The sequence below is a fragment of the Bos mutus genome, chromosome 21, assembly GCF_027580195.1.
Source record: "Bos mutus isolate GX-2022 chromosome 21, NWIPB_WYAK_1.1, whole genome shotgun sequence".
In the NCBI taxonomy this organism is placed as follows: Eukaryota; Metazoa; Chordata; class Mammalia; order Artiodactyla; family Bovidae; genus Bos; species Bos mutus.
In genome coordinates this window covers 67,059,092-67,085,400 of record NC_091637.1, presented here as the reverse complement: position 1 = coordinate 67,085,400, position 26,309 = coordinate 67,059,092, and the positions used below count along the sequence as shown (strand labels likewise).

At 53.8% G+C, this 26,309-nt stretch overlaps 2 protein-coding genes across 11 annotated transcripts in view; one reads left to right on the top strand and one right to left on the bottom strand.

The window, feature by feature from the left end:
• The first annotated feature begins 4,066 nt into the window (after positions 1-4,066).
• Positions 4,067-7,354, top strand: CKB (creatine kinase B). The gene is made up of 8 exons (XM_070358041.1): positions 4,067-4,200; positions 4,503-4,707; positions 4,895-5,049; positions 5,126-5,258; positions 5,562-5,733; positions 6,395-6,518; positions 6,695-6,884; positions 6,967-7,354. Exons 2-8 carry the CDS (start codon positions 4,515-4,517, stop codon positions 7,143-7,145), a joined length of 1,146 nt encoding a protein of 381 aa, XP_070214142.1. The 5' UTR covers positions 4,067-4,200; positions 4,503-4,514; the 3' UTR covers positions 7,146-7,354.
• Positions 7,355-25,681: 18,327 nt separating this feature from the next.
• The window catches only part of MARK3 (microtubule affinity regulating kinase 3), a 115,936-nt gene continuing 115,308 nt past the window's right edge, over positions 25,682-26,309 (bottom strand). For all 10 annotated transcript variants that reach the window (XM_070358031.1, XM_070358029.1, XM_070358030.1 and 7 more), the window contains one exon: positions 25,682-26,228. In XM_070358031.1, the coding sequence (XP_070214132.1) occupies positions 25,883-26,228 (346 nt within the window). In that variant the 3' untranslated portion in view covers positions 25,682-25,882. The remainder of the gene's footprint in view (positions 26,229-26,309) is intronic.

The following is a 26,309-nucleotide window of genomic DNA, read 5'->3' as shown; positions in this document are numbered from 1 at the left end:
ACCCAGGTGCCTAGCCTTAGCCCTTCCATGACCCTTCCCTGAGTGGGCCTGGGTCTTGGAACCCCAGGAGAGAAAGGTGAGGGCCTTTAGTGACCTCCCATTCTCTGTGGGGCCAGTGCTCTGGCCACCAGCTGCCCGTGTGGCTACATCACAGCCTTGCCTCCTCCTCTCGGACAACCCAACTCCCATCTACAGCTCGCCAACCTTTGTTGCAGATGACTTTGCACCGGCCTGAATCATCCCTTAATTGCTCTCCTGGTAGACAGCAACTTTCCACTTCTTGGGGGTTCCTCTTCCCCAGCCTCTCAGCTACTCAGAGGCTGAGTGCACTCTAAGAGCCTAAATTAGGACTCGGTGACTCGGCAGTGGTTTCCTGTGGTCCCAACTTCCCATCGCCTTTCTGTGGGAGACTGGTTGGCCAGCTTCTCCATTGCCCCCTCCTCCAGGCAGCCTTCCCAGGGCTGTCCGTCTTTTGTGAGTCTGCTCAGCCCTCAGCCTGAGTCCTCAAGCACCAACTGATTAGCCAGGTCAGGTGGGTACTTTGCCTAGGACAGAGTGTATATATTGCTCCCCCCACCCAAAAAACAAACAAACAAAAAAAAAAACTGATGCTGTGTAAGCCCAGTTCAGTGTCATCACTTTGAATCTTCCCCACAATCCTGTGAGAGAAGGACCATTTTACAAACTCAGGAAAGTCAAGTAATTTGCCTAAAATTACACAGCTAATGTGGCCAAAGTGGGATTGGGATTTAAAGCCAGGAAACTCAGCTTCAGAAAACCAAAGGCAGATTGGAAGAAAGATGAGAGCAGGCAGGAACAGGGCCCTGGAGAGCAGGAGGCCGATGACGCCCCTGGGGAGGGCCGTTCTACTCTGATCTCTGAGCCAAGGTCTCCTCTCCCCTGGCCTGCCCAGCCTCCTGCCCCACCAAACTCTGTGGCCGCAAGGCAGCCCCTGCCCCTTTTCTGACCCCAACCAACTTCCCCTTTGGGTTCTGTGGAGCTCAGGGACAGGGCATTAGGAGGAAGTCCCAGCCCCTGCTTGGGGCCTGGCCCTCCTCCACCAGGCCCACTCTGTGCCTGCCGAGCAGGGCCGTATCCTATGGATGAAAGGCCAGGGACTCCTTTGAGGCTCCCCACCCCCTCCAGGGCCAGGTGGTTAATGTGTAACCAAGTGTGATTTCTGAGAAACCTGGACCATAAACTGGCCGGATGATGTCACCTAGCTTCTTGCCCAGACGCTGCCAAACCGGCTCCTGTGGGCCCTGGAGAGACTGGAGGGTCCACAGGGGAGGGCTCGGTTAGCTGGGAGCAGAGTTCTTCTGCTGAGGTGGAGGCTGCTACCCTCCTGGGCCCCCCTCCTTGTTCCCTTGCTCAAGACCACCCAGGCTCCCAAGTGGCCACTGCCCAGTAGGGGCCTCACCCTGACTTTTGGGTCTAAAGGCCTCCAAGACCCCTCCTCTCTTCCCCCGTCACAGTTGCTGACCACATGTGTTGTCAGTCTGAGTCCAGCCTAGGCGTGGCCAGCTGGAGGTCTGCAGGGTGGGCCCTCGGTCAGGTTAGCACAGGGCCAGGCACTGCAGGATCACAGGGGGATTGCCAGACCTCGGACCTAGTTCCCCATCACCCACTTCTCATCTTCCCTTTGCTCATCTGCAAAACTAGGACAAAACATGCATCTCAGAAGGCTGAGACCTGCTGGAGCCCCAGAGCAGGCCCTGGGCAAGACCTCAAGCCTCTGGTCTTCGCTTCTCTAGTGAGGACCTCGCTTGTGGAGAGAGAGGGGAACCGGGGTCTTTCCCTGCCCCCGCCCCCCAAGTGGGTCATGCCGTTGGTGGCCTGAAGGTGCGGGGGGCGGCGGCGGGGGGGGGGGACCTTCTGAGAAGCTGCTGAGGCTACAAAGAGGAAGGAAGCCCTGAGCGCCTCCGCCTGCAATCCCCGGGGTCTGAAAGTCAAGTAGGCCTCCAGGGCCAGAGCTCATTTTCTAGAAACAGAAACTTGAGTCCATCAGGCCTTTGTTCACGGGGAGATGGGGAAGGCAGGTGCAGATATTCCTAAAATTAGGGAGAGGGGCAGCAGGGGGCACGGAACACAGGAATTTCAGGCTTAAAGAACACCTGTCTGGCCAGTCCAGAGCCATTTGTCTTTTTACCTTGCTTTGCTTTACGGGTCTAAAAAAATGCTGACTGGGAGCAGGTCAAAACACGCCAAACTGAGCAAGGGAAGAGTCAGGAGTCCTCCATGGTAACCGCAGGCGGTGCACAGAGGCAGAGGCAAAGGGACGTGCTCACCCTGTGCTCCAGCGCCCTCAGAGGCCCCCGCACACGGATCGCCGCTTGGCCCCGCCGGAGGCACCCATCTCCTCCTGGTTCTTGACTATATCTTGTTCCCTTGGCTGGTTGCTCACAGCTGCCAAGCTCACAGTCTTCCTCTAGCAGCAGTCCTGTGCAGTCCTGGAGGGATTTTGTTGAATAAACACATAGATAAGTGTTTCCCCACTTCCTTGCTTTGTTCACAAAGCAACCATATGATGGACATTAACCATAAAAGCGCCAGTTCACCCTTTAAAAAAATATTTATTGATTTATTTTTGGCTGCTCTGGGTCTTCGTTGCTGCGCTCAGGCTTTCCCCAGTTGCAGGGAGCAGGGGCTGCTCTGTGTCGTGGCCCGCCGGCTGCTTCTGGCAGTGGCTTCTCCGCTCTCAGGGCTCAGTAGTTACGGCGCACGGACTTAGTTGCCCCTTGGGCAGGTGGAATCTTCCTGGACTAGGGCTCGAATCCCTGTCCCCTGCATTGGTCGCTGGGTTCTTATCCACTGCACCACCAGGGAAGTCCCTAAGTCGCACTTTTCAATAGCTGTATAATATTCCACACTGGGGTGATGCCCTCCCCACCCCCGGTCAGCCCCCAGGAGACGGGCATCCGGTCACATACAGGTTGTTTGTGTCTGTTTCTCCTACTAGAGAGGGTTGGCCTGTGTGCAGACAGAGATGAGACTATAGGCTGGATTCCTAGAAGTGGGATTGCCGGGTCATGGAGTACAAAGATTTTACATTTTAATAAATACTGTCAAATTACTCTCCAAAACTGATGTAGCACTCCTCAATTGCAGGTCGCCTGTGAATGCCTATCTCCCCACATCCCAGCCCACAGCCAACACTGGCTGGTGCCAGTCTGGGGCGTTGGGGACAGTGGAAGGCAGAGTCATTTCTTTCACTTGCATGATTCTGGTTTTCAGTGAGTTTTTTTGTTTTTTAAATCTCACATGTGCTTACTGTTTGTGAGTATTTCCTCTAGCCCCTGCGGAGATTCTCTGAGGATGACCTTTGGGGTGGGGTGTGGAGATGGATTTGTCCCTGGAAGAGAGAGCCCAGGCCTGGGGTCTGGGGGCTCTAAGACTGTGCACTTCCCAGCAGAGCCGCAGTCAGTATTCGCTCATCAACCAGAAGGGGCTGAGTCTCTGGCTCAGATGACCCCAAAGCCCGGGGACTTGCCCAAGGTCACGGCACCAAGGGTGCCGCCGGGCTGGGCCGAAGCCAGACTGCGCCTCTGGCGTGCCTTCGCTCTGCACCAAGATCTCCGGGGAGATGCCTGCGGGCACCTTGAAGAAGGTCGGCGGCTCGCCGCCAATTCAGACTGGGCGGGAGAAGGTTGAGGGGGGGGGTGGGTGTTGGGCGGCGGGGGGTGGCGGTACCTGCCGTGGAAGCCCAGGACGGCTCCCGCCTGGCCTGTCTCTGCGACCACCGCGAGGACTAGCGGGAGGGGGGAAGGCAGGGGCCGGGGTGCAGACCAGGCCGAGCGTTCTCAAGTGCCTGCAGGCTCTTCTGCCTCGGTTTCCCGCTCGGAGGCAGGCGTGGGTGTGGGGGAATCCGGAATGTCCGAGGGCCTGAGGTTCTGGCTTCGGGATCCTGGGCGGGAGCGAGGTGGGGTTAGGCAGGCTGTGCGGGGTCCCGGCCAGGGGATAGTCGGGGTGGGCTGCTTGGGGTGGGGTGGGGGGGGCTCCGGGGGCAGAGGGTGGCGGACAAAGCGGCGGCACCACCCCGCAGCGCGACCCAATCGAATGAATGGGCTATAAATAGCGGCCAATGGGCGGCCTGCGTCGCGCCCCTTAAGAGCCGCGGGAGCGCGGAGCCGCCGCTCTTCGCCTGCGCCGCGCCCTGAGCTGCAGACGGACCTAGAGCCCCCGCCCCTGCCCGACTGCTCAGTGAGTGAGCCCGGGGCCGGGGGTAGGGGGCGCGGGGCATCGAGGCGGGGGTTATTGTGCACGGAGCGGGGGGCGAGGGCCAGGGCGTCGCGCGCTCCGGAACTCCCGGGGTCCGCCGCCTGGAGTGGGCGCGCCAGCTGGGCCGGGGGTCCTGGGCGCTGTGGTAACCCCCTGCGTGCAAGCGCCGACCCCGCTGACCTTGACCGAGACCGGGCTGACCGGAGCCCGGGGCCCTGGGTGGTTAGCAGGTCACCAGGAGGCCCGGAGCCTCGGGACCCGCTGACTCCCGCGTCTACCCGCAGCCCGCCGCCGCCATGCCCTTCTCCAATAGCCACAACACGCTGAAGCTGCGCTTCCCGGCCGAAGATGAGTTCCCCGACCTCAGCGGCCACAACAACCACATGGCCAAGGTGCTGACCCCCGAGCTGTACGCCGAGCTGCGCGCTAAGAGCACTCCGAGCGGCTTCACGGTGGACGACGTCATCCAGACCGGCGTGGACAACCCAGGTACGCGCGCCTCAGTCCCGAGGTCAGGACAGGAGCCCGCGGCTGGGGTCCAGCGCCCCCGCTCCCTCGTCCCCCGCCCCCCGGGCCAAGGTCCGGGCGCCCTCTTTGCGCGCACAGCTGCAGGGTCCTCGGCGGCTTGCTCGGGTCTGGCAGTGACGTCACTGTCCCCATTCCGCGCTCCCCCCAGGCCACCCCTATATCATGACCGTGGGCTGTGTGGCCGGCGATGAGGAGTCGTACGACGTGTTCAAAGAGCTCTTTGACCCCATCATCGAGGACCGGCACGGAGGCTATAAGCCCACCGACGAGCACAAGACCGACCTCAACCCCGACAACCTGCAGGTGCGGGGTGGCCCAGGGCGAGGGGCCGGCTGGGTGGGGAGGGGTTGCCCAGCGCTCAGCCCTGCTCGGCCCCCAGGGCGGCGACGACCTGGATCCCAACTACGTGCTGAGCTCGCGGGTGCGCACGGGCCGCAGCATCCGCGGCTTCTGCCTCCCCCCGCACTGCAGCCGTGGGGAGCGCCGCGCCATCGAGAAGCTCGCCGTCGAAGGTAAGGGTCCGGCCCGCTGAGCGGCGCTCTTCGGCCCCGGGCCCTGCCGGCCTGTTTACCAGTCACCCGAGCTGCCGCGCTCTTATCTCCCCGTCGGCTCGGGTTTCCCGGAGGGACCGAGCCAGCCCCGCGCCCACAGAGCCCTGGGGCCGGCCGAGGGTCGGCTTGGGCCGTGTAGCTCCGGAGCGGCCCGCCGCTCGGACCTGGAGGACTAACTGGGCTCCAAGCCAGGCCGAGCGGGCATCCTGGGGGTACGGGGTGGGGCAGGAGCCCACACGTCCTCCTGAGCGCGTTCCTCCGCAGCCCTGTCGAGCCTGGACGGTGACCTGGCGGGGAGGTACTATGCGCTCAAAAGCATGACTGAGGCGGAGCAACAGCAGCTTATCGACGACCACTTCCTTTTCGATAAGCCCGTGTCGCCCCTGCTGCTGGCTTCGGGCATGGCCCGCGACTGGCCCGACGCCCGCGGCATCTGGTGCGTATCCCCCGGCCCCCCCTGCCCCGTACCGGAGGAGGAGGGCGGCCCCGCGCTCCTCAGGTGGGTTTGGTGCCGCCGGGCCTCCTCGCGGGAGACTTTGACCTCGCTGGTGCGGAGGGCCTCGGGCGGGTGGGGCCGTCGTGTCGGCGTTTCTCCTCCCTCCCCCCGCCTCCGGGAGCCGCGGCTCTTGTTTGCTCTCTCCTTTCCCACCCGCCGCCCGCGGGGAGTCGGTCAGGTGCGGGATGACGCAGACGCTTCCTCGAGTGGGGGTGGGGAGCAGGGCTCACAGGCTCCGGATCTGATCGCACGGTCCGGGCACCGGGCCTCTGCGCCGGGATAAAGCGACCCCCGTGGGCGGGGCTGGGCCAGCTGCCTCTGCCCCTCACCCCCTAAGTGGGGACCACACGGTACCTGACCGGCTAGCTGGGAAGCAGCTCAGGGCTTCGTGTGCCCTCTCTGAAGTGCCCTGTGTGCCCCCAGGGTGTTGATAGGGCTAGAGTCGTGATAGCAACCCCCCCCCGCCCCCCGGCCCTAGGCACAGCTAGCACCTCAGCGACTTGGGAAGTGCCCCGGCCCTGGGGGCCTCGCGAGGTTTTGTTCCTGGATGTGTCCCGAGCCCCTCGTCCAGGGAGGAGGCTTGACTGTGCCCCTCCCCCAGGCATAACGACAATAAGACCTTCCTGGTGTGGATCAACGAGGAGGACCATCTGCGGGTCATCTCCATGCAAAAGGGTGGCAACATGAAGGAGGTGTTCACACGCTTCTGCAACGGCCTCACCCAGGTCAGGGCCAGGCCCCAGGGTTCAGGCAGAGATGGAGGTGCCCCATCAACCCCCCGGGGAGCCCAGGTCTTTGTTGCCTCAGGGTCCTATGGGAGGGGGCACCCCAGGTCCCAGCTGGTCCCCTGGGGAGGGGTGTCTCAGCCAGGCCTCCCCTTTCACACCTTTTCCATTTCCAGATTGAAACGCTCTTCAAGTCTAAGAACTACGAGTTCATGTGGAACCCTCACCTGGGCTACATCCTCACCTGCCCGTCCAACCTGGGCACGGGGCTGCGGGCCGGGGTGCACATCAAGCTGCCCCACCTGGGCAAGCACGAGAAGTTCCCCGAGGTGCTCAAGCGGCTGCGGCTTCAGAAGCGAGGCACAGGTGAGTAGGGGGGCTCCGGGCAGCTGCCCACTCTCCCAGGGCCGCCCCCCACCCAGCCCGGCTGAGCTGGCTGTCTCCCCAGGCGGTGTGGACACGGCCGCCGTGGGCGGGGTCTTCGACGTCTCAAATGCCGACCGCCTGGGCTTCTCGGAGGTGGAGCTGGTGCAGATGGTGGTGGACGGTGTGAAGCTGCTCATCGAGATGGAGCAGCGGCTGGAGCAGGGCCAGGCCATCGATGACCTCATGCCGGCCCAGAAGTGAAGCCCTGGCCACACCTGCCGCCGCCACCAGCTCCTCAGCTGCTTCCTAACTTATTGCCCGGGCCGTGCCCACCACGTGCCCTGGAGGCTCGCTGTGTGGTGGCTGAGCCCTTAACCTTACTGTAGAGACTTCCGTCGCCCTCGGTAGAGTTTATTTTTGTGATGGCTGAGATGTTGCTGATGCTGAAATAAACTAGGGTTTTGGCCTGCCCCAGGTCTGAGTGGTGCCTCCTTTTTCCAGGGCAGCCCAGGGCCCAGCACCTGGTTCTGAGGCTTGGCCTACCCCATCCACCTCACTGTCAGCTGGGACCCTGCTGTGGCCCCCCGCCCCCTCGTCCTATTCCGTGAACCTCTGCCCTCCTGCCTTGGCCCTCCCTGCAGGACTGTTGGGCTGCTGGCAGAGACTCAGCCTGAGCATCTAGAGATCTATTCGGGGGCCTGCGGGGTGGAGCCTGGCACTTCACTGGCACTGTAGCCTGGAGGAGCTCTAGATGCTGGGGGGAAGGGCAGGAGCCCAGAAATTTGGTACTTTTCCAGCTCCGCCCCCGAAAGCCATTTCCTCCTCTTCCAAGCAGCTTCTCCCTGCTGCCTCCCCCTCCCACCCCAACACCTACTCTATTTCCTAAATAATCTCTCTGCTCTGCTTCCTTCCCTTCTAGCCTCCTCAGGCCTAGCCCTCCCATCCCTCCCAGGGAGCTCCAGGGCCCCCGCTGTACCCCCATCTTTGCAGCCTCCTCTCTAGGACCCTCCGTGCCCCAGTTCCTGGGCCTCACAGGGTCCCCAAACAGGGAGGGGGTGGGCTGTTCGGGATAAGATCTTTTGGTCTGTCTCCTGGCTGCTACAGTCCCCACCCACCATCTCACTTGGGAGTCTCACCATGGGTGGGTGGGCAGGCACCCTACGCAGGAAAAATGAGCCAGCCGCGCCCCTCTCCTGGGCTTGTCCGCTCCAGCTCCTCAGTTCACCGACAGTCTCCTGCCCTCTGCTGGCCAGGGCTGCCCCTGCAAAGTCAGCCGCAAAGACCTGACCCTCCTGGGGTTACCCTACTGCTGGGAGAAGCGTACCCCGGGCTGGCAGTCATGCCTACCAAGAACCATGGGCTCTCATGTCCCAGGGGCAGCTTGTCAATCTAGACCCTGGGGCCCCGGACAAGGAGGTTGGGGTGACAGCTGTGGAGTTGGCATGCCTTGGCGTCCTCCACGGTGGCCAGGCGGGTGTGAGGGACTCATGCAGGCAGAGCCTTTGCCGGGGGAGGGGGCAGAGGCTGGGTGAGTGAACACCTGAGTAGGCTGGGCCTAAGAGGGCAAGCCCTCTGGCACAGAAGGGGTCTCTGCACCATCCTGGGGTCCCTGACTAGCCTGCGGGCCAATGCTGCACTTGCCTTCTCACCATGAAGTTCCAGGTCAGGGCCATGTATAGGCAGGACTCCTTTTCTCAGCTTCCTCTTCAGCTATGGTCCCCCTCCAGCAAGTGGGGGTTGGACCAGGCCAGGCAGTGGCTTTGTAGACTGCCTGGTGATTCAGAGCAGAAAGTACGGAAGTGCACCCCTCTGGGAAGGCCTCTCCATGCTGAGGGGGCTTGCGCAGCTCAGAGGAGTCAGCAGCGGGGTGGGAGGCCTCCCTGCTGGTCCAGGAGCTGCCAGGGTAGCTGTGTTCCCATCATCTGCGTGGCCAGCAGGCAGGGTTCCAGGCCTGTCTGCCCGTGTCCACCCTGAGGCCCTTGCCTGTGTGCTCCCTCCAGCTGAAGTCCCCCCTGCCTGACCAGCCCCCCTCACCACCCGGGACTTGAGTCAGGGTGCAGGCTCAGGAATGACTGTGCATGGGTACCTGAGGGGCCTGGCCTGGCAGGCACATTGCTTCCTGATAAAGAGATGCCCAATGCCTTCAGCACCTAGGCTGTCCGAGTGGGATGTGCCCCGCACTAGCAGTGATCACACCAAAGGAGCTGGAACTTCAAGTCACCCTGTGCGGGCGTGTCACCAGGAAGGCCGGGTGGGCAGGGCTCCCTTACCAGACAGTAAAGTCAACACCCTGGGAGCCTCGCCCCTGTGCCCGCAGCTGGGGTGGGGCCCTCAGGAACCAGGTCAAGCTCCCTGGGACCCTGTAAGAAGTGTCTTCTGCAGGCTTAGGGCTACCCTGACTCAAACCCACTTCTGCTCACTGGGCCACTTGTTTTCTCACTTTTTACTAAACATAAACTTGTAAACTGCACTATTTTTGGAACAAGACATAGCTGATGATACACCCAGTGAGAGCACTTCTGCTCGGCCGTCCATGGACCCTTCAGCTAGAGTCCCTACAACCTCCCCGCCTTTCCTCTGGATTCAAGAGACCTTTACATGGGGCAATTTTAACATCCCTTGAAACTACGGTCAAACGTGGAAAGTTTAAGAAATGCCCAGCCACATGGAAACACACATTGGTTCCCATTCGGTGTCTGGAGTGGAAGTCACCCGGGAGCACCAGAGCCCATCGCACCTGCAGTGCAGCCAGGGCCCGGCCAGGATGCCCCTCACCGTGGTGCCAACAAGAGCAGGTGGGAGGAGGCGGATGCTCGCTGTCGCCCGCCTCCAGATGCCAGCAGTCTCACTCACCCTGCTCGGGACAGTGGGAAGAAACTCTCTCTCTAGGCACTGCGAAGTGTCTCCTGGGGGCCCAAATAGCCCTCAGCCCCTTCAAGAACCATCACTGCATAGAGATAACAAAGAAGGCAATCACTCAGAACAGGGGCGAGCTGGTCAGGACTCCAACAATAAAGGTCTGGCTACAAAACCAGGCCACCTCCCTCCCTCGACGTGGCGCCACGCGGGCGAGAACTTGGTGAGCCGGCGACACGCTTAAAACAGAAGTGTAAAAGCAGGTTATAAAACAGCTTGTCCTTGTGGGATCCCACACAGATCATGGATGGAAAAATCCCGGCGAACAGTAGTCGGCTGTGGGTGGCGGGGTAACAGGTGACTTCCTTCTTTATACTTTCTTTTCCAGATTTTCTACAGTGAACATGTATTCCTTATATAAATAGCTGAAACAAATTTCTTTGAGTGGTTTAAAATAAACGCTCTAAGGTGTCCTAGTTGGTGGGAGACTTGAGGCTTCTCTCCTGACATCCTGGACTGTCTACTGGTCCCAGACTCCTCGCCAGCCCAGCCAGCAGGTGGGTGTTGCCTCACTTCTGCAGACAGGCAGCCTCCTTCGCAAGGACCCTAAAGAGGGGAGCTTGTCTCCTGCAGGTATCACTGCCTTAAGGCACCACAGCCCTGCCCTTGGGCTCTGCTCCTTTCTTTCTGTTGTTTCAGTGATAACTGTTTAGTTAGGTCTCCTCCCTCTCGGTCTGACTCTGGTTGCTTGTTCCTGACTGGCTCTTGATCCTTTCCTTGACTGATCCAGCGGACCTCCTTAGGCTAACCAACCTGGCAGACTTTAGGAGATCACAGGACCCCGTTGTTGACACTGGGAGAATACCAGGACAAGTAAGTACCACCAGCCAGGACCCATTAGACCCCCTGTCAAGCCATCCCAATAAAACACAGGAGCAACTGTAAGCATCCAGATGGACTCCCTGCTAGGATGCATATTAGCTAACTGGGGAAAATTTAGACCAATAGGGCAAAAAATATTAGGTCATTAAATTACAATACCATCTTGCAGCTGGTCATATTTTGTAAAAGAAAAGGCAAATGGGGAGGGGAGTCCATTCATCCAAATGTTCAAATTAAAGTCACTCAGTCACGTTGGACTCTTTGCGATCCCGTGGACTATACAGTCTATGGAATTCTCCAGGCCAGAAGACTGGAGTGGGTAGCCTATCCCTTCTCCAGTGGATCTTCCCGACCCAGGCATTGAACCGGGGTCTCCTGCAGTGCAGGGGAATTCTTTACCTACTATCAGGGAAGCAAGACCCTATTCCAAAATCCGAGTCTAGAGAACTGCCTGGCGTTGCTGGCTCACACCCCGTCCCCCCACAGGAACCCCATGTTTTAGATGATACCCTTATGAGTCAACTTCCCTGAGGTCCACAATTGGGAGCTCCTACATATCCCAATTCTGAAGGGGTGACAGTTTTCCAGACCATTTACCCCTAATGTACCATCTGGGGAGCTGGAGACCCCAGACTCCTATCAATAAGCTCATGGATATGGTATTTGGGATATTTAACAGTACAGATAACGTACAAGGGGCTACCCTGGTGGCTCAGATGGTAAAGAATCCGCCTGTAAAGCCGATGTGGGTTCGATCCCTGGGTGGGAAGATCCCCTGGAGAAGGGAATGGCAACCCATTCCAGTATTCTTGCTGGAGAATTCTATGGCCAGAGGAGACTGGCAGGCTACAGTCCATGGGGTTGCAAAGAGCTGGACATGACTATTTCTCTTTTTCTTTATAGGGGACAAGAGACGAAAAGGATTTGGGGACAATATGAAAAAGCCTAATCACTGGCAGCAGCCTTAACCCCAGCACCACCTCAGGGTCACGCACCCTTGCGAAGACCCATGCTAAGGACAGGACCCAGGAAGCCTGGATCAGAGCCACTCTCTCCCTGAGAAAACAAGTTTTAAGTGTGGACAAGAGGGCCACTGGAAGCATGACCGTCACCAGTCCTGAAGGGATACTGGGGCTCTCAAACCAATGATGGATGAGAGGACCAGAGGCTGACGGGGCCCAGGGCCTCCCTGTCTCCCAAAGAACACCTGGAGAAGCCTCTGGGGTTCATTTCCCTGGAAAAACCTCAGGTAAGCCTTGACATGGCTGGTAGAAGTATTCTTAGCAGACACGGGGGCTTTCTGACCTCCCTCCCAACCCTGTACGACAATGGGGACTGATGGAAAGTCCCAGACCAAGAGCTGCTCCTGCCTGAGTGCACCGCTCCCTTGCTTGCTCACTAAATCCCAGGCAACAGTACAGTCTGGAGACCCTCAAAGAAAAGGCACCCACCAAGAAAAAGTTACTCCTGGTGGGGAGGGGAGCATGCTCAGTCCCAAGAGACAGGTCTCCGTTCTACCCCATCCAAGTTGTCAAACTATGGGCTGCTGACCTGGTTCACGGTGCTGGAAGTAAAGGTGGCTTTCTTCTGCACCCAGACTCTCAACACCTCTTTGCCTTCGAGTGGACAGACCCAGACACTGTAATGCCATGAATGCTTCCGCTCTGTGTGCTTATAAAACTCAAGCCAACGGTGCCCACAGGATACGAATGGAAACAAGTCTGGCAAAAAACTGTCCCAGTACCTTTAAAAATGGGATTCCATGGGGCTGTAGACAAGCCTCCTCACATCAAAGGCCAGACTGAGGGCCATACAAAATTGTAGATTACCAAAACGGGAGGCCAATGGTCTGACTCAATAGCCGTACCTGACAGGAATTTTGGGTGAGGGATTCCCCGCTAAGTTAAATCAGGAAAAGTAAAACATCCCAACATGGGTGAGCACGGGTGTGTCAGTCTCTCAATGGCAGTTAGGTAGCCACCTAATTCTTTTTAAAAAAGAAAAAAAAATTGTCCCTGTTTTACAAGTCTTCACAGAACTAGAGGTGTGGCTCTAAAAGCAATCCAAAACCCACCAATCCTTTACCACTCCCAAAACCTTGCCTATTGATCTTAAAAAAAGTATTAAGATTAAAGAAAGGGAAAACAAAGTCAGGCTGGGAGGAAGTGCCTGTGCCTTTGAGATACAAATGTCCTACCTGGTTTTCTCCAGGAACTCTTACCTCTGCCATCTTTTTAAAATACAAAAAAGCGGAATCACTTGTTTGACTCAGTATGAATAGAATGCCCTTGTGGCTCAGCTGGTAAAGAATCTGCCTGCAAAGGGAGAGACCTGGCTTCAATCCCTGTGTTGGGAAGATTGCCTGGAGAAGGGAAAGGCTACCCACTCCAGTATTCTGGCCTGGAGAATTTTTGTTAGGGCTACAGTCCAAGGGGTCACTGAGAGTCAGACACAACTGAGCGACTCTTTCGCTTTCAGATTTTAAAAAAATAGACATGCCACAAGCAGCAGAGGTTTACTGTACAGCACGAGGGACTATAGTCAACATCTTGTTCTGTTCTTAGTTGCTCAGTCATGTCCGATTCTTTGTGACCCCATGGACTGTAGCCCGCCAGGCCCCTCTGTCCATGGGGATTGTCCAACCCAACCCAATCCACTGGAGTGGGTTGCCATGCTGTCTTCCAGGGGATCTTCCTAACCCAGGGATCGAACCCAGGTCTCCCACATTGCAGGTGGATTCTTTGCCATCTGAGCCACCAGGGAAGCCCAAGAATAGTGGAGTTGGTAGCCTATCCCTTCTCCAGGGCATCTTCCCAACCCAGGAATCTAACCAGGGTCTCTTGCACTGCAGGCAGATTCTTTACCAGCTGAGCTACCAGGGAAGCCCCAATATCTCGTAATAACCTACAATGGAAAATAACTTCAAAAATAATATATGTATTTAAGTGAATCACCAAAAAGAATCTACTTTTTGAAAATAAGTAATTTTTAATTATTTATTTTTGGTTAAGTTTTCTAAATGTCCTTTGGACATCCAATAACAAGGAGCGAGATACAACATTTTAAATATATTTGTGTAGGACATAAGAGTGATACAATTTTTGCTTTATCTATTTTTATTTGTTGTTATATGTCTAATGGTTTATGATATCTATCTTCTCTGAATTGTATCTTTTATCATTAAAAATACTCATCTTTGTTTCATTAAAAATAATAAAATGCAAATTTTGAAAGAGGGAGTAAATAATTTGAAACAGGGACTTTACCGATGGTCCAGTGGTCCAGAATCTGCCTTGCAAAGCAGGGGATGCAGGTTTGATCCTTGGTCAGGGAACTAAGATCTGACATGCCAAGGAAAAACTAAGTCCCCACACCAAAACTAGAGCCTGTGTATGGCAACAAAAGATCCCATGTGCTGCAACTAATAACCCACACAGACAAATTTTTACAAATTAATAATTTGGAACTTGTCAAGGACAAATAAAAATCTTAAGCATTTTCCATAAATATTAGTAGAAAGGGTTTAGCCAGTGAGACAAATAAGCTTGATTTGTTCCATCTGCCAGAAACTCAATTTCAATCCAACTTCTTTTGCAGACTAATGGGTTTATATTGCTGTACCTGACTCATGGCTAAATTTTAGAATAGGAACTATGAGGCCTCTGTGTTTATGTGTCTTGTAAGGTACTGGCAAAAATTAATTCGTAAAATTGACTTAAAGAAAATTAAGCTTATATAAATACTCAGAAAATAATCTGGCCAGAATGAACTTCAGTTTCACATCATCTGGAAAATATTTAGTACTAAACTGATGTCATCAATGTTATGTACCATGGTTTACTAGACCTTATATCTATTGCTAATGTATCAGCAAGAAAAATAACATGGAAAAACTTTTAAGCATGTGTTTTCAGTAAAAGAAGGTGTGAGGAATGAAAAAATACTGAAAAGAGTTATGTACAATCAGGATTTTCTAAGATTGGATTGAGTTTAGTTAGGTATTTCGGGAGGGCCCCCGAGGCATCCCAGAGAGAAATATTTAGCTAGTATTATTTACTATGTTGGGAGTAAGGTAAAGTAACACCTGGATTTGGTTTTTCTGTTAAAAGGGAACAGAGTCTTCCTGGAATGTCTTTTAACTTCTGACCACGGACAGAATCCTTGTCCCCTACAATGGAAGTGCAGAATCGTAGCCACGGGACCACCAGGAAGTCCTGGAATGCCTCTGATAACAGATTGTGTAAGTGATCTGTATTTGCTTTTGAGATCTCTTATAACTTTTAAGTGTTAGTCACTCAGTCCTGTACAACTCTGCGACCCCATGGACTGTAGTCTACCATGCTCCTCTGTCCATGGAATTCTCCAGGCAAGAATACTGGAGTGGGTTGCCACTTCCGTCTCCAGGGGATCTTCCCAACCCAGGGATTGAACCCAGGTTGCTTGAATTGCAAGCAGATTCTTTTCTGTCTGAACCACCAGTGAAGCAAATAAATAGTGTAATGGGAGGGAAAGGGGCAGGGCACACTTTTTGAAAGAATGACATAGCCCAAGGACACAACATAAACCGATTAGAATCAAAAGGGACCAAGACTAGACAAGACTAGACCTTGATCCTCAATCAACTGGTGACATGACACACCCAGAGGTGCCATGACAGTTCCAGTGAAGTGAAGTCGCTCAGTTGTGTCTGACTCTTTGCTACCCTGTGGAGTGTAGCCCACCAGGCTCCTCTGTCCATGGGCTTTTCCAGGCAAGAATACTGGAGTGGGTTGCCATTTCCTTCTCCAGGGAATCTTTCCAACCCAGGGATTGAATCCAGGTCTCCCACATTGTGGGCAGATGCTTTAACCTCTGAGCTACCAGGGAAACTCAAACTATTTCATCTTTCCCTTCTGTTAAAAGACCAAGGAGTGGGCATTTCTAGAAAAGAGAGTTCCAGAAAAATATCTACTTCTGCTTTATTGACTAAGCCAAAGTCTTTGACTTTGTGGATCACAACAAACTATGGAAAATTCTTAAACAGATGGGAATACCAGACCATCTTACCTGCATCCTGAGAAATCTGTATGCAGGTCAAGAAGCTACAGTTAGAGCCAGATGTGGAACAGAATGGTTCCAAATCACTTCATGGCAAATAGATGGGAAACAATGGAAACAGACTTTATTTTCTCTGGCTCCAAATTCACTGCAGATGGTGACTGCAGCCATGAAATTAAAAGATGCTTGCTCCTTGGAAGAAAAGTTATGACCAACAGACAACATACTAAAAAGCAGAGACATTACTTTGCCAACAAAAGTCCGTCTAGTCAAAGCTTTGGTTTTTCCAGTAGTCATGTATGGATGTGAGAGTTGGACTATAAAGAAAGCTGAGTTTGGAAGAATTGATGGTTTCGAACTGTGGTGTTGAAGAAGACTCTTGAGAGTCTCTTGGACTGCAAGGAGATCAAACCAGTCCATCCTAAAGGAAATCAGTCCAGAATATTCATTAAAAAGACTGATGTTGAAGCTGAAACTCCAATACTTTGGCCACCTGATGCAAAGAACTGACTCACTGGAAAAGACCCTGATGCTGAGAAAGATGGAAGGCGGGAGAAGGGGATGACAGAGGATGAGATGGTTGGGTGCAGCACGGACTCAATGGACATGAGTTTGAGCAAGCTCTGGGAGTTGGTGGACAGGGAGGCCTGGTGTGCTGCAGTCCATGGAGTCGCAGAGTCAGGCATGACTGAGCCACTGAACTGAACTGAACTGAGTGGGCGGTGGCCCAAATCCTGGTAATCTCCGCCCCTTCCCCCAAATAGTTGGAATAATCTTCCCACTCATTAGCATATGAAATTACCCAGCCTATACAAACTAACCACATCACATTTCGCAGCTGAACTCACCCTCTGTGATGGTCTACACTGTCTGTGGAGTATGCTTCTCTCTGAATCTGAATAAATCCACTTCTTACCTATCACTTTGTCTCACTGAATTCTTTGTGAAGAGACATCAAGAACCTGAGCTTCATTAGAAGGTCCTCAAACCAGGTACTGTGGGTTTTGGCTGACTCTGAGTACAGTCATGTGGGTTTGAGTCCTAGCCACACGGGTTCAAGTCCCAATCTGAGGTAAATGGTTTCAGCAGTGAGAAATCCTATTTGATCAACTATTTTGAAACTTTCTGACAAACTTTCCAAATCCCAAATTTTAATCAAAAGTTCTTTTGACTTTTAGCTAATTTGGGGACGCTTCAGAGGGACCCTGAGGCATCTCAGAGAGAAATATTTTACTATTATTATTTAGCATGTTAAATTACATGGAAAGCATTATCACATAAGTCATAATCCTACTTAAAAACATACTGTCTGGGGGTGGGAGGGTGGGGATATATGTATACATACAGCTAACTCAGTTTGTTGTACAACACTGTAAGGCAACTCTACCCCAATAAAAAATTCTTAAAAATATAATGTATGGATGTTATTAATGCAGAAATTCTAAAAATTACATACTTTCTAAAATCTGGACATGTCCTGGTATAATGCTAGAGCTCTAGTTGTTACCTTAAAATGCTGTATGTCGTATCAGTAACTAAGATGATCAATTACACTGTAATCAGATGTTTAACTGTGCCTTTTAAGTCTTTTGTCGTTTATAGACAGTTATCGTACCCTGATGCTGTTACAAAAATGCTTCATCTTCAAAAATAGGAAGCTATGGAAGCAGTTATAACAATTCCACATCAAGATAATGGCTATGTGAGGACTGCAGGCCATACCTACCCAAAACAAGGAGCTGTCCTGCCCCTGGGGCCCTTAGATCAGGCATCCAGAGATTTTCACTCCCTGACAGGCAGGGTCGATGCCCCTACTCAGCCCGGAAGCAGCTACAGAAGACAGACTGTTGTCCCTCTGCTTTCCATAAGAACGGGGAGTAAATCTCTGAGGGGTGAATTCGTCAGGAAGTGGGCCTGGCACAACCTTTAGAAGAATGACACGGCCCAAGAACATGCCATAAACTGACTAGAACCATCTGGGTCCAAGACGGTGGACAAGCGGACTTCCATTAGACCTTGAGCCTCAGTGTACACTCACTGCAACACGTCAGAAAGCTAAGTGACACAGCCACAGGCACCACACTGCCAAGGCAGACAGTCAAGGTTAAAAAAGTGGGCAGTGGCCCAATTCCTGGAAATCCCTGCCCCTTCTCCCAAACAGCTGGAGTACTCCTACTCATTAGCATATGAAATTACCCATCCCTATAAAAATGACATCCTCATACCTTGGGGTCACTCTCACCTTCTGAGACGGCCCACGCTCTGTCTATGGAACACAGTGGTTTTGTTCAGACACCAAGTTGAGACCAGTCTCTGCAACCTCATGGACTGCAGCATGTTAAGCTTCCCTGTCCTTCACCATCTCCTGGAGTTGGCTCAAACTCATGTCCATTGAGTCGGTGATGCCATCCAAGCATCTCAACCTGTTGCCCCCTTCTCTTGCCTTCAGTCTTTCCCAGCACCTGGGTCTTTTCCAACGAGTCAGATCTTCCCATCAGGTAGCCAAATTACTGGAGCTTCAGCTTCAGTCCTTCCAGTGGATACACAGGGTTGATTTCCTTTAGGGTTGACTGGTTGGATCTCCTTGCTGTCCAAGGGACTCTCAAGAGTCTTCTCCAGCACAATTTGAAAGCATCAATTCTTCAGCGCTCAGCCTTCTTTATGGAGGCGCTCACATTCTACGAGACACTGGAGAAACCACAGCTTTGCCTATAGCGACTGTTGTTGGCAAAGTGATGTCTCTGCTTTTTAATAGTATGCCCCTGAATAAACCTGCTTTCTCACTAAACAGAAAAGGAGGCCCTCAGCCATCCTCCTCCGTGTACGTTATCCCACACTGGCTATGGGGTCAGGCGTTACGCCTTTCCCCGCTCGTCCCACCCCACCCAAACTGGGCTGCTCCTGTGTCTGGTACAGGTGGTCTGTGTTAATACATGCCCTGGTTATTTTAGAAATGTACCATTTAGTAAATAAACAAACTATCAGGTTTCTAATGGAGTAAAAAGTCTCGTTTTGTCAATACATTTGACCCATCAACTGCGCAACACTTCAAAGAGAATCACAATTTCAAAAGACCGTAATAAAGGTGGTCCATACTCATCCACACTTGAAAGTGCTGACTGTTTGACTGGGGCCACTTGCAGGCAACACCAACAGTCACGGCACCAGTGCAGTGTCTGTCTCAGACTGGAAACGCTTTCAGCAGGGGGGGCCAGGGTCCTGCCTCCTCCTCCTTCCTCGAGACTAGAGAGGATGCAGGTGCTGACGTCTTTCCTCTATTCTCCAGCATCAACGAGACATGCTAACACAACTTTGCCTCTCTAGTCCTGTTTCAGTATTTTGGTTCAATTCATTAATACTGCGAGGCTAGGAAACTCAAAACACACCCCACATCCTGAGCGAGGTCAAGACAAGAGGATGTCCGGCATGCTCTTTCAGGATAACATGACTCCCACCCTCTACTCACAGGCTAAGCCACGAGATAAGCCCACGCGGAGTCTCCAGAGCTCAGAGAAGGGGAGGAGAGGACCCAGGGACCCAGGGTATTGGGGCTGCAGAGAGAAGCCAGCTGGGCTAAAGGGGAGGACACCAAAGACAGGAGGCAGCGGATGCCAGTGGAGCTGGATGCTACAGGCCGACAGAGGAGGGAGCAGCACACAGTCCTTCAGGGAACAGGGTGCGTCTGGGGTGGTGGAGTGGGCTGCAGCTCTGGTGCTGGGACACGACCCCCAGGGGTCCCTCTACCAAGTTCTCCTGGTCCCATATGAAGGACTGACTGCATATGCTCCCACTTCCCGGCTTCCTTCCATGCAGAGCACGCCTGCGTGGGAGTGCATTCACACCTACTCCTGCCCGCTGGTAGCACCCTCCAGAGGGGGACGGGCAGCCAGTGCAGCCCTCACTCCAGAAAGAATGGGAGGACCACATGGGCCACACTGGATACCTCCTGTCTGGCCCCCAGCACCTGGCTGCCCAGGGCAGCAGGGTCTGATTTGGTCTGGACGCAGCACTGTGCCCAAAGCCTGCCACTCCCTAAGAAGTGTTGAACCCGAGTCCCCTCAACGGAACAGAGCAGCACTGAGCCCACTGCTGCCCCAACACTCGCCCCACAACTTGGCGACACGGTGAGTCCGCCGTGCCTGCCTTGGCACAGGCTACTCAGTCCCTCCCTCCCACTGTGTGACCTGGGGCGTTTGGTCGTTCCTTCGTCTCCACCTGCCTCCTCCACCTGGACTGGGCTTCCTGCTCAGCCCTGAGCCCGGCGTTCCTTTACGCAGCACTGGCCATGCCAGGCTTCGTGGCTGTGCTTGTGTCCCTCTTCCTGTGAGGGAACTTACAAGAGAACATGGCTGTTACCTCATTCTTGGATCCTCAGAGCTCAGCACGGGGCCCTCTGAGAGCAGCTGTCCCACCTTGAACCTCCTAGTGTGAGTGTTGCTAAGTGAACACACAAACGTAGAAACAATGAGAGACTCTTCCCATCTTGTCCTGAAACACTTGAAAAGAACTAGGACAGTAATCACCTGGAGTGATAAAACTCAGGGAAGGAATACAATTTTGATCTTCAAACACTGGAGCCTTGAGCATAAAGCTGCCGAGGAGAGGAGAGCACCAGGGCGGTGTAGGAAGCTGCGACACGTCAGGAAAAGGCAGCAGCCGCCAGAACTCCCCGCAGACCCAGGCACCGGAGGCCCCCAGAGCAGAAGTTCCTGATGAGCAGCTGCAGGTTTCCTTTCTAAGAGGGTGGGTGGAGGGGGCAGGAAGGAGGCATGGCACGGGCTGGGTATGGATGCTCCGCTGGCTCTTCCCTCGGTGACACCCCCACGAAGGCCTCTGTGTGTCACCACAGTCAGAAACTGCAGGGATGAATACCAGGGAGCTGGGGAGGGCACGAGAGCATGTAGCCACTCAGCCCTGTCACATAGACAGCCACAAAAAAACCACAACAAAAAAATCCACAAGGCAACCAAACCAACGCTGACGGCATCAGACCCGCCAATCCGGCCCCAGTGGCCCCTGCTGTCACCCTGAGACTGGGTCGTCTCGGCAAGTGTGGTCTGGTCTAACCTCCACCCCAGAGTGACCCTGGTCTGCGGGAGGCTCCGGCTCGTGACTAAGCAGTCAGAGGTAACTGGTGGTGGCCACTGCTAATCAGAGTTAACGGTGGGGGCCACCTCTAAACAGAAGAGATGGTGGTGGCCGCTGTTGATGCCCAAGTGAATCCTGACTAACCTCCTGATTGAACACACCTCACACACTGGTGAGCCTCAGGTCGCTACTCTTTCAAGGGACTGAAACCCAAATGCCACGCTGACTGTGTGACGCTTCATGGCCGGGCCCAGAGTAAGGTGCTCAGCCAAGCGTTTCAATTTGAAGGTTCGCATCTCATGGCCGATTCCTCACCAGGTGGCCTCCTCCTCGACGTCTGCAGGAACCTGCAGGGTCTGGACTGAATGACACTGCACGGGCATCAGTACAGGCAGACGGGTGAAGAGCAAGGAGCACCGGCCCAAGCGGGACCACGGGCTCCATTCTCACCCCACCGCTGGGCCTCGTCTGCAACACAGGAAGGGTCCAGAGTTGCTGGAGATCAAGCAGGATGGGCCTTGTCCGGACCAAACACCACTCCCTGCAGCTGCAGCCTGTGTCAGCCTATCTCAGCCCGGGCCGACGGGGGAGAGGCGGCTCGGGGGAGACTCAGAACAGCCGCCTCATGTGTCCCAGACCCTCGGGCCTGTGCTCCGTCACTGTCGCCAATGAATACCTCTTTTGTAGTATGTACCAGGCACCATGCTAGGTCCTTGGGTTACAGGAAGGAAAAAAAAAGAGACCAAGCTCCTTGCCCCATGCGCTTGCAGTCTAGTAACAGCATACAGAAAAGAGAAACCTGTTAACTGCTGTTGGCTGTCAGGGCGGCAGGGGCAGGCACAGTGGCCACTCAGGGCTGAGTGGGGCAGGCAGGCCCGGGAGTGGCCGGCATCGGCAGTGGAGGAGACTCGAGCCCAGAGAAGGTGAGGCGCCCTCAGCTTCCTGCCTGGCGCTCACACCTGGCCCACCGCTTCTCCCTGTCCTCTGGGCACACTGGCACGGGCCTGTCAACTTTCCTCACAGAGGGCTCTGAGCCCAGAACCCTACAGACACAGGTGGAATGTCTTCACGAAGTCTCTGCAGGCAGGGCAGGTCCCCTCCTGAGCGCCAGAGCACGCCGTTCAGGGACTTCTGTGTTCTGGGCAAGCCGGGAGGGGAGAGACAAGGACTAGCCCGTGTTCCCACCTAACAGGGCCTGTGCCTGGGGAGCTGCTGACCTCTAGACGGCTGCCAGGAGCCCTGCTCTGCACATGCCGTCTGGGGGCCCCGGCCAGCATCCCAGCGTGAGACACCTTAAACATGGCGACTTTCTGGGGAGGAAAGCCGAGGTTAAGAAGCTGGGATCCGGAAAGAAGCCACCCAGGTGCAGGGCATACAACAGGAGGGCACGCTGCGTGACCCACGTTTGAACAGGGCTCTGCGGACCACGGGGAGGGACTCTGGTCCCTACCTGCTCCGCCCTGGCCCCTCTGGTGGCACTGACCCCGCTGTGGCAAGGAGCAGGCAGAGGCCCCACGGTGGCCAGAGGCCCCCTTCCCGGCAGAGGACGTTCACTTTTGAGTTCACATAGCCTTCCTCAAAATGCCCATCTACTATCTGTCCTGGGCCCTAAGGCCACTGCTGCACTCTCAGTGTCCTGAGAGTTGGGCCCAAACTGAAGAAAAGTCTCAGACTCTCCCAGCAAAACCCATTTTCCACATGCCCCCCTCACCCGGTGAGCTCCCTCCCCTGGGGACACAGTGAGGCCCAGTTTCCTGTCACCTCTGGCTGGCCTCTGGTCTCTCAAGAGGCAAACCAAGACCAATTCACAGAGCTGCTGGCCTCTGGCCTCCTCGTGGACTGGCGGGGACAGCCGGGTTCTGCGCTGGGGGACAGAGCCACCTGGACTCACCTGTGCATCATCAGAACGCCTGCAAGGCATGCCACGCTCTTCACGTCACTCCCTTCAAAGCTACCACTTATCTCCCCACTTAAAGGGCTGCTGAACTGTCTAAAGGATTTCACGGCCAATTAGTAATAAAACCCATCCCAACAACAAAACCCAGAAGAGCAAAGTTCTGGGCCCTGCGCTCCAAGCCCTTCCTATACCTGCTGCCCGTCTTGCCTGAGCCGGACCAGGAGGCAGCACTTCACAGACGTGCCCCCCGGCATCTCTGGTGTTGCTCACGGAGCCACACGAGGTCCATGAATCCCACGGTCACCAAGCATCACTCACTGAGCAAGAACTGCTGGGAGAGGGTGTTCCAGGGACAGTTTCCATGGCAATGGTAACTTGTTCATTCTGCACAGAGGGAAATTTTTCTTTTAAGCATCATCTTCTCTAGGTTTTTGGAGCAGTATGCTGTGAAAGCGCTCACAGTTGTTCTTCTGAAAGTTTCAGTCATGTTTCTTAAGTTTTCTGCACAGGTCTTCACTTTTGGAAATGAAAAGGACAGTTTGAGGACAAGGCCTGTCATTAAAGAATGCTGTCTTGGTTCCCCCGATGTGCCTGACCTAGATGAGCGGGAAGTCAACCTAACTAGGAGATAAGCCTTATTTTCAGGAATAAGAAAACATTCTGGGTGTCAGGTAAATAAAAACAGTAGCATGGCCCCGCCAGGTATCTTATCTCACTTCTGGGGATTCAAAAAAATATGGCTTTGTCTCAAGTGACTCAAGTACTCTAGAATATTCTCTTTCAAAATTCACTGTATGAAGAATAAAAATGCTCTATCCTGAGGGTACAGTATCTCAAGGAAGGACACGGGTCCTTTAGTAATGGATGAGATTTCACATTTTAACCTCAGTAAAGGTAACACTATCTATGCTGCCACTAAAATCAAACCTGTACTGTTGGAGCCCTTTAAATATGACCAGTTCAGATGACTTCTGCAGGTGAACACTGGTGCTAAAGATAGCATTGTTCATTGGGTCAGTAACATACTAAAATACAGAGATAGCTTATGACAGATGAGTAATCAGAGAAATTAAACTCCTTTAAGAGAACTCTGTATTCCGTTTGTCCTTTAGAGCATGAAGTTCCAGGAAGGTGAAAAGGACCTGCTCTGTTGTTAGGTCACAGGGCGTTCACCCCACCACCCTTCCCTGAGCCCCGACTCAGGCCCACCGGTCTGGCCTCCCCCGACCACAGGGCCCTCCCGCCGGGCCCCCTTCTCCTGGCCTCCCCCAGCACCGTCTCAGGGCTCAGCGCTGGTCCTCTCCTCTGCTCCTCTTACTCGCTGAGGGCTCTGGGGTCTTCCCCCCAGTCACTACCTATACCTAAAGGTACCTCAAACTGCGTCTACACCTGCTCTCTCACCCCTAAACTCTCCCACAACTTGCTCCATTCCATGGACAGCAACCCTGTACTTTCTACTGCTCTGGCCAAAAAAAAAAAGGGACAACCATTCTGGCTCTTTCTCACCCACTTGCAATCAGGAGCAAATGGACTCTTATTTCAAAACATACCTAGAATCCAACCACTGTCTTGCCAGGACAGCACCACCTCTCACCTCATTACTGCCGACAGCCTGCAAATGGCTTTTCTGGCCTTTTTGCAATACAGCTGCCAAAACAAGCATCTGAAAGCCTGAGGCCACTCCTCTTCCATCCGAAACCCCACTCCCCATCTCCCGTCTCAGAGCAGACACACTGGTGTGGCCTCTGAGGCCCAGGTGGGCATTCTGACCCCCACCACTCTGCTCCAGGCCACGGTGCACTCTGGCCTCAGCCAGACACAGACTCGGGTGCCTCCCTTGCAGCCACGTCTTGGCTAAAGCACCTCATCCTCACCCGTCACCCATTTAACATGGCACCACTCAAACCCCGGGACCTCTGGATCCTTACCCTGCGCTGATTTTCCTCGTGCCATTGACCCCTTTGTTCTGTACTAGACACTTAATCACTGTTTACTGACTGCTGCCCTATTAGGACATAAACTTTAAGAGGTCAGGGATGCATCCCAAACACCTACACCACCTCCCTGCCTGTGTAGATGGAAAGCACTGACGACCTTGTGTCCAGACTGTCATCTGGACCACCACAGACAAGCCCAGAACCCACAGCCATCAGTGTCACAGCATTCCCACGAGACCGAGACGTCAAACTGACCGATGACCTCAGTATCCTCTCTGCGTAATCATGCAGCAGCTGGGAAAAGGCTGTGGGTCTAATTCATGTCCTGAATCACAATGAACAAGAGAGGAAAATTACATACTTCTTGGAGAACAGACCCAGAACAGCCAAGGCCTGGCGTTTCTCCACGCAGGGGCACACGTGACTCCCGAGGGTAAGGCAGACAGCCACGCCCCACTCCCATCCAGCTCTGGTCGCCATGTGGGCCGTCTTCTCCCTTCAGTGCCTTTGGGGAAAGAAGATGCTAGAAATGACAAAATATTAGGATCCACAATAAGGAAAAAGTGGCCTGGCCTTCACATGCTTTCCATTTGCTTTTGTTCAAGGTGGTGGTGGAGGCAAAAACACATACTTTTAGTCACTGCCTTAATCTGAGTCTTAAATACAGCATCAGGAGACAAAGCAAGATTTTACTGAGAAAAAGTGAATTTTTAATTATCTTGTGAATCTACTTAGAAAAACACACAAGCAATGTTCACAACTATAAATTTAAACCTTTTGCACTAAAAAAAAAAAAAAAAAAACACAAAACATCAAACACAAAACCACAGGCATGAACTGTAAACCTGTATTAATTATCAACTAGTCTTAAAGTTAATTCTTAGTAGTAACTCAATATTTTCCTCCTTGGCAATTTTAATGTTTTAGCACCAAATAATCTCCCACAGAGGTACTCATAAAAACTCTGGTTGCCAGTGTAAGGAGATGCTTCTGTAGCACTACACACACGCACACCGTCCACTCTCACACCCGCACAGACAGGAGGCCCGTGGAGACGGGTGTCACACGCTGACTTCAGGCAATGGAAAGGAGACAGAGGGCACGCGTGTCACACGTCTTTAATGTAGTGCATTCGTAGAAAAAAGGCCAGCTTTCGCTCCCAGGCGTGCGCTCGTCCTTAGACTTTAATATCATGATTTAGAAGATGCAGACGTTATTGCCTAAATATTATTCTATACATTTCCATCAGTGTTCAGGAAAACACTTTAAATTGCTACTTAATTTACACCATAATTACTGGGTTACAGCTTTAGCTCATTGGCAATTTTGGAAGCGATATTTTTGAAAGCTATGGACGTCCCTGATATCCGCTTAAACCGGACCCCGTTCAGAGACAGTCTTGGCAGCTTGCACACCTCCATCTCCCACTGCACGAGGTTCTCCGCGTGCCCATCGCCGTGGACACAGAAGAGTAAGAAGCGCTCTCTCTGCTCATAGTCGCAGTTATTGGCGTCCAGCACTTTGCGGATTTCCCGCATCATGTCATTGGGATCCATGGAACTAGTGGTTTTCATGCTCCAGGTGAAGCGCAGGGAACGAGGTTTCGCTTCTTTGTTTTCCTCCTTTTGCTCGGCAGACACGTTGCGACTGAAATGCACAGTGGCAGGTTTATTCTTAACGGCACAGGAAACCCCGCCTTCTCTACTCTAGCTCACTCAATGCAGCACG

Bases quoted from the DNA above. Each gene is read 5' to 3' on its own strand.
- CKB (XM_070358041.1), top strand. From the start codon at position 4,515: ATGCCCTTCTCCAATAGCCACAACACGCTGAAGCTGCGCTTCCCGGCC. The intron at 5,259-5,561 runs GTAAGGGTCCGG...GTTCCTCCGCAG, and splicing joins CGAGAAGCTCGCCGTCGAAG to CCCTGTCGAGCCTGGACGGT. The intron at 6,885-6,966 runs GTGAGTAGGGGG...CTGTCTCCCCAG, and splicing joins GCTTCAGAAGCGAGGCACAG to GCGGTGTGGACACGGCCGCC.